This window comes from Lampris incognitus, chromosome 6, assembly GCF_029633865.1.
Source record: "Lampris incognitus isolate fLamInc1 chromosome 6, fLamInc1.hap2, whole genome shotgun sequence".
NCBI lineage: Eukaryota > Metazoa > Chordata > Actinopteri > Lampriformes > Lampridae > Lampris > Lampris incognitus.
Window position 1 is genome coordinate 44,515,100 of NC_079216.1, and position 13,882 is coordinate 44,528,981.

A 13,882-nucleotide genomic window follows, 5' to 3' on the forward strand; every position below is an offset into this window, starting at 1 on the left:
TGCATGCTAAAGATACCCTGGCTCCCTAAGCTAGCTGTTAGCGGTAACAGCTAACAGCGACTTGGCTCTCCGGCATTCTAAACTGTGCATTAGAGAAGTTGCCCCTCTCAGCAGAACACCCAGTAACATGGTATGAAATGTGATATTGTGCACACGTTGTCCACAGGAAAAGCTTATCAGAGTGCTAGACTGCCGAGACAACATTCAGCTGAATGTCATTTTCCCTCTTCTCCTCCCCCGTCATCAGCATCATGATCAACATCAGCGTTATCGTCATCAGCATCGGTATCATTTATCATCAGCCTCCTTCTTGTCACCAGCGTAATCAAAATCATATTTGACATTACAACTATCAAAACACCCAACATGGTTGATGACATCAATGTCATCATCAATCCATCCATTATCCAAGCCGCTTATCCTAATTAGGGTCACAGGACGCTGGAGCCTATCCCAGCAGTCATTGGGCGGCAGGCGGGGAGACACCCTGGACAGGCTGCCAGTCCATCACAGGGCTGACACATTCATACCAAGGGAAAATTTAGTATGGCTGATTCACCTGATCTATGTCTTTGGACTGTGGAAGGAAACCGGACCCCCCAGAGGAAATCACGCAGACACAGGCAGAACATGCAAACACCACACAGAAGACAACCTGGGATGACCCCTAAGGTTGGACTACCCTAGGGTTCGAACCTAGGACCTTCTTGCTGTGAGGCGACCGTGCTAACCACTGCGCCACCGTGCCGCATCATTTTCATCATCATTATTGTAATTCTCAGTGGCTTATAGTCATACAATTATACTTATGATTTTCAGCCTCATCATTATGATCATTATTATAACAATTTCAGAGTTGTGTGACCTAATATACGATAAAGCCAAGTGATGCAGTTACACAAACAGGAACACTTGCACTCAAACACACACACCGACACGATATGTGCATAGAGATGTGATATACCTAATAAAGCGTCTGTGTTATCTCTTCCCAGCAGGGTTTCGCACAGCATGTCCCTCATCTCTCTCCAAGCCTGCCTCCTCTCCCTCAATCCCCGTGGCCCTGTGGCCCAGAGACAAGGCAGAGAGCAGAGACGGAGCGAGAGACGGGATGAGTTTAAGAAATGTTAACTACTCCCTCGAGACATCACACACATGCACGAATGCACACACACACGCACCAGGAATGTTCTCCGCCTTGCTTCAAATCAGATCTCCGACTTTCATGTTCTCTTCTGCTTGGCCCCAGTACCAATGTCTGCTTACATACTGTCATATGAACACATACTTTTCATTCTGCTCTCTCTCTCTCTCTCTCTCTCTCTCTCTCTCTCTCTCTCTCTCTCTCTCTCTCTCTCTCTCTCTCTCTCTCTCTCTCTCTCTCTCTCTCTCTCTCTCTCTCTCTCTCTCTCTCTCTCTCTCTCTCACACACACACACAAAATCAATTTAAGGTAATAAATGCGGAGGGCGTCCAAGTAGCGTAGTGGTCTATTCTGTTGCCTAATAACACGGGGATCGCCAGTTTGAATCCCCATGTTACCTCCGGCTGGGTCGGGCGTCCCTACAGACACAATTGGCCGTGTCTGCAGGTGGGAAGGTGGATGTGGGTATGTGTCCTGGTCGGTTGGGGCGCCTCCTCTGGTCGGTTGGGGCGCCTGTTCGGCAGGGAGGGGGAACTGGGGGGAATAGCATCATCCTTCCATGCGCTACGTCCCCCTGGAAACTCCTCACTGTCAGGTGAAAAGAAGCAGCTGGTGACTCCCCATGTATCGGAGGAGACACGTGGTAGTCTGCAGCCCTCCCCCAGATTGGCAGAGGGGGTGGAGAAGTGACCGGGACGGCTCGGAAGAGTGGGGTAATTGGCCGGGTACAATTGCGGGGGGGTCCAGAAAAAACAAAAACAAAAAGATAATAAATAGGCTCTGCACGGAGACATGGATTTTTTTGGTATTTCCCTTCCTCCACTGTTATGTTTCTTTCAATGGGGGCGAAAAACCCATTGGGCCTAACCAGACCTTTGAAGTAGCCATCTCCATTCAGTGCTTAAAAACTGATTCAAGCAAAGTTCATGGACACGCTTGCTAGCCCAGGCAAGCATTTTCAGTCCTAACTATAATTATTTTCCTCATAGCCTGTGGGGGTTATGGATGTGGAGTTCAATATTAGTTCTACAAAGTTTATTGCAAAGTAAGTAGATGAAAGTGACGTCCTCGAGACATCCTGGGACAATTAATTCAACCTTTTTCCTCATCTCCACAGACCCCTGACCCCCATGACCAGTCACAGGGAGGACAGACATGGAAGGATGAAGCACGTCACTGAGAATGTGTCAGCGCACAATCCATGTGAAAAATACGCGTGTGCATCAGTGCTTGCCTATGTATGCATTTGTGCATGCATATGTGTGTGTGTGTGTGTGTGTGTGTGTGTGTGTGTGTGTGTGTGTGTGTGTGTGTGTGTGTGAGCTATGTCACACACACCTGACCAGAAAAGTCAGACATCCTTCCCTAATGGCACCGCAGGGACCCAAGAACATTAGCATATTAAAAGGTGACATTTCAGAGTCTCTACCACCCTTATCACTATGACAGTCTGACAGCCACCTAGGCAAGTCTAAGAAGAGACAGGCAATACTGTGCAGTGCAAAAAAAAAAAGAAGAAAAAAAGTGGGGATGTGGAGGAAATGACTGCAGGATCTCAAACAAAAAAGATCTGTCCACCTTCAGAGGAACTTCCAGCACCGGTTGGTGGTTTTGTAGTCCGTGGTGTGACAGGGAAGTCTTGTCTAGTGTGTCACAGTTGATGTTGTTTTGGCCGTAGATGACAGCAGCCCTATAGAAATCGTTACAAGTGAGCTCACCTGCTGCAGACAATGCTAGGGTGTAGCAACAGAGGTATATATGTGAGTGGAATAACTGGCACTTAGACCCTGATAGGCACAGGTTTTAATGCACATTTCTGGATATGAGCACGCAAACACACACACCTACACAACTACGGGGCCAGAACAATGACTCAGTCAGGTAATTAGGTCTGAGTTGCAGGTTCAGCAGAAATCTCAATTCTCCACGAATCCTGCCAGTGTGAGGTATCCGGTTCCAATAACTCACACCTACAGGACGGTAGGATGTGAAACACCTGTACGAGGACATTCCCCTACCTCGCTGCTGTCACATATCACAACCATTCAAACCACCACTGCTACAACTACTAACACTTATTGCCAGTGGAGAACCTGACACTCTCTTGCATTACGCACAGGTCGGTGGCACAGCCAAGTGGGAGAGAGAGAAAATCTCAAACACAGCCAAAAGAGATAGCGAGTTAGGTACAGACCAATGCAGCAGGAGCTGATAAATACCGACTGTTTATCAAGCAGTAACATCTGAGTGGAGCTGGCCTCTCATCTGGAATTCAGGAATATCGCCGCAGCAGAAATGATGTGGAAAGAGGGAATTTCTATTTGCGGATAACCTGTGCTGTGATCAAACCCACACGCGCCGCATTTTCCAGCTCATAACCAAACAATTACAGCCAGTGAACCTCATGGTATGTGCCCTGCGATAGACAATTACAGGTTGCAGCCCTCCTCTTTTGCTCTCTTCTTTTTTTTTGTGCTCTTCTCTTTCTCATCTACTGTTCCCATCAAGACAAGGGTTAATTATGGCCGTGTCTCTCCAGACGCACATTACCACCAGGCACAAAATAACAGAATAAAATAGACTGTGTGGGTAATAGAGACATAACGATAGAACAACATTAACATGAAAAACAGTGTCTCGGTTAGTAGTGAAGGTAATTAGAGTTATAGGGACCAGGTTTAGTGGTGAGCCACACCAGGATTTCTGGAGTCACGTTTGACTCTGCCACCTTCAACTCCATAACTGCACATCTTCAAAAGGATGTAAATTGGCCCTCCGAGTGACAGAGCCGCCACTGTCTAGGCCACGAATATCCTTTTTAATAGAACTTTTTACCGTGAATATTCACCGAGGTAGTTATTTCTACGAAGTTGTTGCTCTTGTTAGGAAGGATATCTGAATTTGATGGAGGGTTGTTCCCCACTGCACCACTGTCCTGGTGTTCCTCAGGGTTGTTTGAGCTGACCATCCATCCATTATTCAAGCCGCTTATCCTGCTTAGGCTCGCAGGATGCTGGAGCCTATCCCAGCGGTCATTGGGTGGCAGGTGGGAAGAAACCCTGGACAGGCCGCCAGTCCATCACAGGGCCAACACATTCACACCCTAGGGACAATTTAGTATGGCCGATTCACCTGACTTACATGTCTTTGGACTGTGGGAGGAAACTGGAGCACCGGAAGCCCACGCAGACACGGGGAGAACATGCAAACTCCACACAGAGGACGACCTGGGATGACCCCCAAGGCTGGACTACCCCGGGGTCCAAACCCAGGCCCTTCTTGCTGTGAGGAAGCCACGCCAACCACTGCGCCACTGTGCCGCCCAGTACAAGCTAATAATAAAAAAAGTAACTCTTTTCTAGCTATGGCAGAAATTTAAAGAAATGACTCATTGTATACAACCATTCTATACAAATGTTTTGTTTCTCAAGAGACTGGGGAGTTATACACTTTATTCTAAGTGATATATTGGCATCTGCTACAAAACTTGAAAACGCAACAATGAACAATGTCGCTTTCACCTGCAATAAAAACCCTCAAACACTTTTTTTTAATCATAATCAATTATTAACCCAACGGCTGGACTCCCAAACTATTGCTTTACTTATTACTGTTTATTGATTACTAAATAAACATACACACACAGTACTGTAATAGCGTAGCATGCTAGCTATATGCTTACCTTCATTAGTACTGACTCGCTGAGTTTCTCCCGGTTGACAATCTTTATGGCGACTTTCTGGCACGTGACACAATGGACCCCCAGTTTGACCAGTCCTGCAACACACACATGAAAAGCACACTCTTGTTACGATAAGTCGGAATTCATCCATTTTTGATGTGTGCAGACCAATTGTTGACCAGCGGCCTGCAGACAGAAATTCAAAGACAGTATTTCTTTGTATGACTCCAACAGATCTTTTATGTATCTTTTATGGAACCAGCCCCCCAGCTATGGGTTAAATAGTGCCACTGCCTGGTGGATACCTCGGGAGAGGGATAGGCTACGAGAGTAGACCCCTACAGAAAATCAACGTGTTGTTGTTTGTTTTTCTTGCCCTTTTGTATCTGTTTAAGTGTGTGTGGCTGCCGCTTCTCCCTCCCGCAGCCCCCCTTCCCATCCACCCCTGTATGTCTGTGTTATGTTTATCTGTTGGCTTGTTTCACCCCGTTTATTGTAAAGCGACGTTGAGTGTTAGAAAAGCGTTATATAAGTTTATTATTATTATCAGAATCAGAATACTTTATTCATCCCTGAGGGGAAATTGGGTTCTATTATAGACACTCACGCTCTAATAACTAAAAACTAACAAGATACAAAATAAGAAAATAGAAACAAATAGAAACAAGAAAAACAGAAACAAAGAGAAATAAAAGATAAAATAAGAAATAGAAATAAGAGCCAAATATATCAACAAGCACAGTGCGCGTAACACCCTATGTATACTGCACTACCACAGCACAAAACAAGCAGCACAAACAAAACCCCGACAGGGCCGGTCCAATGACCATTAACGCCGAGTGTCTGACCGTCTGAGTCTGAGAGAGGCATTGTAAAGTTTGATGGCCACAGGCAGGAACGACCTCCTGTGGCGCTCTGTGGTGCTTTTCGGCATAATGACTCTATTACTATATATCATTATTATTATTACTATGTATAGGTTTGGAAAAATGTGTTTTGCAAAACATGCATTGACCATACTAGTGTAAAATGGCATTTAAGCTCATGTACTCATTGCTAATGATGACAAATGATGTGTCGACGGCACCATAAAAAAATATCCCCTCCCTCGGGCCACATGCAGTCATAAAGGCAGTCCGAGAGGAGGACATTCAAGTTATCGATCCTTATAATGTACTAAACTGCTGTAATGCAGTCCAGCTGAGTAAGCTAAGACAGACAATAAAACGGTAGTGGTAACAGACAGAGGCATGGCAATCCCTAAGGGGTTTACACGGCCAGCTGCAGAATGGGACCAATTATTGACCGCCAGGTCTCAAATATGACAAGAATGAACGAGGAGCATGGGCATTAATGGTGCAGTGAATTAGGATATGGCATTTCCCCAGCCACAGCTTAAAATCATTACCTTCCTCTATTTCACAGCACACACATCCACAGACTCAAAAACACTAACCCACACACATGGCCACACACACACACACACACACGCACAGTGTTGGAAAGATTACTTTTGAAATGTAATTAGTTACAGATTACTTGTTACCCTGCTAAAATATAAAAGCAATGGAACTATTTCAATTACTTCACTAAAGTAATGTAACATTACTACACTGCATACACCGGCAGCATAGCTCAAGAGGTAGATTGGGTTGTCTAGTAATCAGAAGGTCGCTGGTTCAATCCCCGGCTCCTCCAGATTGTGTTGAAGTGTCCTTGAGCAAGACACTGAACCCCTAACTGCTCCTGATGAGCAGGTTGGCACCTTGCATGTCAGCCTCCGCCATTAGCGTGAGAATGTGTGTGTCAATGGGTGAATGTGAGGCACACATTGTAAAGCACTTTGAGAGGTTGGTAGACTAGAAAAGTGCTATATGTAAATAGTAAACGCAGTCAATTTACTATTCACATTTGATTACTTTTTGATTTCTTTTCTAACAAGTATTTTTAATATACAATAACAATAAAGCTGAAAAGTTCTAAAAACATAAATTTAGACCAGGCAGTGTAAACCTAACAACAGTACTCAACACTGATTACTGTCAAACGTTTATTAAAATTTCTGACACGCATCCGGAAATTTAACAAAAGAGGGCATTCCTGTTCGGCGAAATGATGAAAAGAAACAGAATGAATGTAAAATTCTGCATATAAGCTTTTTACTGAAAAGAATATGTTTGGATGTAACCCCTTTAATTACCAACAGTTTGATTAGTAACTGTAATCTAATTACATATTTTTCCTCAGTAACTGTAACAGAATACCATCACCTTATTTTAGCAATTTTGGTAAGTAATGCCGTTACATGTAACTAGTTACTGCAACACTGTGTGCGTGCACACACACACACACACACACACACACACACACACACACACACACACACACGTTCTGCATTTACTCGAGCATCCAGTAGCAGTGTATCAGCTAAGGCAAATAGGAATCCCTCACTAACACCTCAGCTTATTCCACTCCAGAAGACACTAATGTTGAAATCAAAATGCATGCTGCATCCCCGGGAGCATTTCACAAAAGCATCTCCTCCTGTGGCTTAGCACACTCAAGGTAAATGTCACCAGGTAGTGCAGATGAGCAAATAGTGTCCTAAAACAGCACAGATATCTCAATGAGTATACACTTATGATTGAGAGTTAGTGTGTGTGTGTGTGTGTGTGTGTGTGTGTGTGTGTGTGTGTGTGTGTGTGTGTGAGTGTGTTTGCTCATGCACGCATGTTGTCGGTCTGTTTATCTACTGTGCCTGAGAACCATGACTACACTACCAATCCATTTTCTACTGAAGATCGCAAAGCTCTGCTGAAAAAAACAAAACAAAAACAGAATTCTGTACAACATAAATCACTCATGACTACAAACACACACACAGATACACACACACACACACACACACACACACACACACACACACACAGAAGCTCTCTGTCGCTGATTTCCCCAATGGCCTCCTCAGATACTGCAGGGCAAGGTGTCTGGACAGCTCAGAGTGTGATTCTTAACCCTGTAACGCTCCCAAATGGCTACAACACTCAGTTTAAGAAAACCCACCAAGATGGAATGACGTGGATTCCGAAAGGATTAAAGCTCGGATTGATTTGGTACATCTCTGTGTTTTTAATAGACACTTGTCAGTACTCAGTCGCTCAACATCAGCAGCTAGGATCGTAATACTCGCATATGAAGTTGGTCTCGAGTCTGGTCTTGAGCCTGCATTTTGAGCTTCCCTGGTCTCGTCTCGGCAATTCACAGCACAATGACTCAGACTTGACTCAGTTTTGGACAGTCTGGATTCATGGAGTACAAGAATCCGAATCCGAATAAGAAAGATTGTATTGCCATGTGCATTACATGCATGAGGAATTTTAATTGGCGTTGGTGCGATTAAGAAGACAAGAAAAGTAGTCTTAAAATAAAATGAAATAAAGTGTGTGATATATGCATACGTACACACACACACACACACACACACACACACACATAAATATATATATATATATATATATATATATATATATATATACATACACACACACACACACACACACACACACACACACACACACACACACAACACGAGGCATGGTGGCCCAGTGGTTAGGCTGTCACCTCACAGCAAGAAAGTGCTAGGTTCGAACCCCAGGGTTGTCCAACCTCGGGGGTCATCCCAGGTCGTCCTCTGTGTAAGGTTTGCATGTTCTCCCTGTGTCTGTGGTGGGTTTTCTCTGGGTGCTCCAGTTTCCCCCACCACCAAAAAGACATGCATGACAGGATTAGTACTCCTGTCTGTGCCCCTGACCGAGGCATGGCAAGACGGACTGGAGTTGGTCCCTTGGCGCTGCACGGTGGCTGCCCACTGTTCCTAGCTACACAGCTAGGATGGGTTAAATACAGAGAGAAATTTCCCCATAGAGATTAAAAAAGTATATCAAAATCAAAAATAAAAAAACATATATATGTATGTATCAATACAGATACAGGAAAAAAAGTTTTAATACATAGCAGTACAGGCCTGTTTTGTGCATCGCACACTCATCAGCTGCTAATGTCTGATGAGTGTGCGATGCATGAAACAGGCCTGTACTGCTATGTATTAAAACTTTTTTTCCCCTGTACCTGTATTGATATCCTGCTCCTAATTAGTTGAGCAGTTATACCAATACCATTGATGGCTTTGTAAAAAAAAGCTATATATATATACACTACCGTTCAAAAGTTTGGGATCACATTGAAATGTCCATATTTTTGAAGGAAAAGCACTGTACTGTTCAATGAAGATAACTTTAAACTAGTCTTAACTTTAAAGAAATACACTCTATACATTGCTAATGTGGTAAATGACTATTCTAGCTGCAAATGTCTGGTTTTTGGTGCAATATCTACATAGGTGTATAGAGGCCCATTTCAAGCAACTATCACTCCAGTGTTCTAATGGTACAATGTGTTTGCTCATTGGCTCAGAAGGCTAATTGATGATTAGAAAACCCTTGTGCAATCATGTTCACACATCTGAAAACAGTTTAGCTCATTACAGAAGCTACAAAACTGGCCTTCCTTTGAGCAGATTGAGTTTCTGGAGCATCACATTTGTGGGGTCAATTAAACGCTCAAAATGGCCAGAAAAAGAGAACTTTCATCTGAAACTCGACAGTCTATTCTTGTTCTTAGAAATGAAGGCTATTCCATGCGAGAAATTGCTAAGAAATTGAAGATTTCCTACACCGGTGTGTACTACTCCCTTCAGAGGACAGCACAAACAGGCTCTAACCAGAGTAGAAAAAGAAGTGGGAGGCCGCGTTGCACAACTGAGCAAGAAGATAAGTACATTAGAGTCTCTAGTTTGAGAAACAGACGCCTCACAGATCCCCAACTGGCATCTTCATTAAATAGTACCCGCAAAACACCAGTGTCAACATCTACAGTGAAGAGGCGGCTGCGGGATTCTGGGCTTCAGGGCAGAGTGGCAAAGAAAAAGCCATATCTGGGACTGACCAATAAAAGAAAAAGATTAAGATGGGCAAAAGAACACAGACATTGGACAGAGGAAGACTGGAAAAAAGTGTTGTGGACGGATGAATCCAAGTTTGAGGTGTTTGGATCACAAAGAAGAACGTTTGTGAGACGCAGAACAAATGAAAAGATGCTGGAAGAATGCCTGACGCCATCTGTTAAGCATGGTGGAGGTAATGTGATGGTCTGGGGTTGCTTTGGTGCTGGTAAGGTGGGAGATTTGTACAGGGTAAAAGGGATTCTGAATAAGGAAGGCTATCACTCCATTTTGCAATGCCATGCCATACCCAGTGGACAGCGCTTGATTGGAGCCAATTTCATCCTACAACAGGACAATGACCCTAAACACACCTCCAAATTGTGCAAGAACTATTTAGAGCAGAAGCAGGCAGCTGGTATTCTATCGGTAATGGAGTGGCCAGCGCAGTCACCAGATCTGAACCCCATTGAGCTGTTGTGGGAGCAGCTTGACCGTATGGTACGCAAGAAGTGCCCATCCAACCAATCCAACTTGTGGGAGCTGCTTCTGGAAGCGTGGGGTGCAATTTCTCCAGATTACCTCAACAAATTAACAGCTAGAATGCCAAAGGTCTGCAATGCTGTAATTGCTGCAAATGGAGGATTCTTTGACGAAAGCAAAGTTTGATGTAAAAAAAATCTTATTTCAAATACAAATCATTATTTCTAACCTTGTCAATGTCTTGACTCTATTTTCTATTCATTTCACAACATATGGTGGTGAATAAGTGTGACTTTTCATGGAAAACACAAAATTGTTTGGGTGATCCCAAACTTTTGAACGGTAGTGTATATATATATATATATATATATATATATATATATATATATATATATATATATATATATACACACACACACACGTGACAAGCATGAATGACTAGACTTGCTAGCCTTTGGCTAACGGGTCGGACCCTTTAGTCGACTGGTTAATGTAGTCACCCATGGTACGGGAGACCTGGGTTCACGTCCCGGCTGAATTGGTTCCTGGCTGCCCCCCGAATTCGCTACATTGGTGTCAGAAGTGGAATGGCGAGACCATGAGGCCATAGGAAGTGCGTGCGCCCAGAGGCGTGAGGGATCTGGTATATGCTGAATGGATGACTAGATTCGCTAGCCCCTTGGCTAACGGGTCGGACCCTTTAGTGAACTGGTTAATGTAGTCGCTCATGGTGCGGCAGACCCGGGTTTGCGTTCCGGCTGCGGCAGTTCCCAGCTGCCCCCTGAATTCGCCACAAAAATATGTACAATTTTATATACAAATTGCAATACAGACATGTATGTGTGTGTGTGTGTGTGTGCGGGAGAGTGGCTGTCAGTAGGGGTAAGGGGGCAGGGGGGCATGTTGATCAGTCCAACTGCAACAGGGAAGAAACTGCACTTGTGGTGTGAGGTTTTGGTCCTGATGGACCATCTCAGTCTGCCTCAAGGTCCTGGAGGTGTGCAGGTCCTGGAGGGATCGGAGGCAGCAGTCGATCACCCTCTCCACCGAGCAAATGATGCACTGCAGCCTGCCCTGGTCCCTGGCGGTGGCAGCAGCGTAGTATCAGAGGGTGAGAGAAGAGGTTCGGATGGACTCAGTGATGCAGGTTTAGAAATTCACCATCACTGTCTGCGGCAGGAATTTCTTCAGCTGCCTCAGGAAGTACATCCTCTGCTGTGCTTTATTGATGAGGGAGCTGATGTTTAGCTCTCACTTGGGGTGGGTGCTAGGCCTCTCCTGATGTCTACCACCATCTCCACCATCTTCAGGGGGTTGTGCTCCAGGTTGTTCTGGCTGCAACAGGGAGCCAAGTGGTCCACCTCCCATCTGTAAGCGGACTCGTCACTCTCAGAGATAAGTCCGATGACAGTTTTGTTGTCCGCAAACTTCAGGAGCTTGACAGGCTGATGTCTGGAGTTGCAGCCACTGGTGCAGCAGGTCCAGGACTTTGATTTACCTTTTTTTTTTTTTGGGAAATGAATACCAAAATTCCCTTAATGAATGTCAAACATCCCCTGAGGAGATCAATAAAGTGTAGCAAGTCTAATCTAATTTGTTTCCTTTTTTTTTATTATTGATATATTATTTGACTCAGGCATGCTGCCAAAGAAGCCGCATTGACAGTACTACTGACAGTGCCGGCCCAGTCTGTCTGTCAGTGCTGATAGGTGAGCTGGCAATTCCACACCAAACAGAGTAATTATTAATGTAATTAGCTGCAGCTGTGTTTATTCTACTATGCTTGCACCACAGCCTGATGTGTTTTTTAACCCTTACGTGATTTTTAAACCATAGATGTCAGCAAACTTGCTGAATTGATCTAGGGTTTAGTTACTCATTAATCCTTGTTCTGGGGCTGTACTGCACATCCTTTCACTTTCTCATAGAACAACTTAGTTTTTTTTTTTTATTTGATCATCGTGATAAAGCCTGTGTATTCTTGTGTGCATGCAACTGTTTATATCGAAGGTGATACAATCACGAGTGTTACACTTAACGTGGAAGTTGTGTAACCGGTAGTGTAACAAATTGCTTCTTTTCAGAGAATAATAAGTAAAGTAAATCATTGCTGATGGAAGCAGTAATGTGCAGTATATTACTTGAAGTTAATGAGCCCAACATGGACCATCTCTTTTTTTCTTTTTTTTTTAAATTTCCCCCCCTTTTTCTCCCCAATTGAATCTGGCCAATTACCCCACTCTTCCAAGCCATCCTGGTCACTGCTCCACCTCCACCCTCTCTGCTGATTCGGGGAGGGCTGCAGACTACCACATTGCCTCCTCCAATACATGTGGAGTCACCAGCCGCTTCTTTTCACCTGACAGTGAGGAGTTTCACCAGGGGGATGTAGCGCATGGGAGGATCACGCTATTCCTCCCAATCCCCCCTACCCCCCGAACAGGCACCCTGACCGACCAGGGGAGGTGCTAGTGCAGCGAACAGGACACATACCCAGATCTGGCTTCCCACCTGCAGACACGGTCAATTGTGTCTGTAGGGATGCCCGACCAACACGGGGACTCGAACGGGCAATCCCCATGTTAGTAGGCAACGGAATAAACCGTCATGCCACCCGGATGCCAACAGGGACCATCTCTGACTGGCCTTTATTGGTCACTGTCCTGTCACCCTCTGTCTGGAGTCCAGCCCAAGACAAATCCCAACTTGATTCTGCCTTGGCAACTTGCAACTCTGGGATTATAGTTTACTGCCTGTGTAATGATACTTTACACCCATGACCTTGAACAGAGATCATGATTAGTTCATCTGTACAGAGGTGCACATGATGGAGAGGAATTCAGTTGAATGGCCCGTAACACATGAGCATGGCTGACTGATACTATCCAGCCAGATGTGATCTGCTTGCTCACACTCCCTCTGTTTCTCTTACCGCATGATTTCTACTGTAAATGACACTGCAAAAGCAAGGCGAGTCAATTGACTTTTGAGGGGGCGTGGAAATAAAGGAGAGCAGAGATACGTAAGTGCTCTGACGGCACTGAAATGTCAAAGAGATGTGAAAGAGATGGGGTGTGGGGGGCAGTTCCTCTGAGAGAGAGAGAGAGAGAGAGAGAGAGCAAGACCATGGAAGTAAAATGAAAAGAGCAAGAGGAAGATGAAGGGGAAAAGGTAAATGTGATTAAAACTGAAAGAAAGCCCATTATTCAAATGGTGAGCCACAGATAATTAGCAATAATGAAGAACTGAGAAGGAGAGAGAGAGAGAGGTTCTGGCTTGGGAGTGAAGGGGCTGCAGAGTATAGAGATGCACGGGAGAAGTGATGAGGCAGAGGATAAGAGACGTACATATAAAATAATTCGAGAGTGAAAGAAAAGACAGAAAGTTGGAGAGAGAAACGGATTAAGAGAGAGGGAATGGGTGGAGAGTGGTGATGTAAGACCTGGAGACAGACTCACTTTTGTTCCCCCTGGCATTAAAGTTATAAACTCACCTTGCCTCTAAACTCTATATGTGTACATGCATTCACTGTATGTGAGGCTCTGTATAAAGGGTGAAAACAAATCCCCTCTTGT

At 44.6% G+C, this 13,882-nt stretch overlaps 1 protein-coding gene across 2 annotated transcripts in view; it reads right to left on the reverse strand.

Moving 5' to 3' along the window:
- The window catches only part of LOC130113664 (serine/threonine-protein kinase BRSK2), a 267,862-nt gene that overhangs the window by 94,202 nt on the left and 159,778 nt on the right, over nt 1-13,882 (reverse strand). For both annotated transcript variants that reach the window (XM_056281239.1, XM_056281238.1), the window contains exon 2: nt 4,826-4,920. In XM_056281239.1, the coding sequence (XP_056137214.1) occupies nt 4,826-4,920 (95 nt within the window). The remainder of the gene's footprint in view (nt 1-4,825; nt 4,921-13,882) is intronic.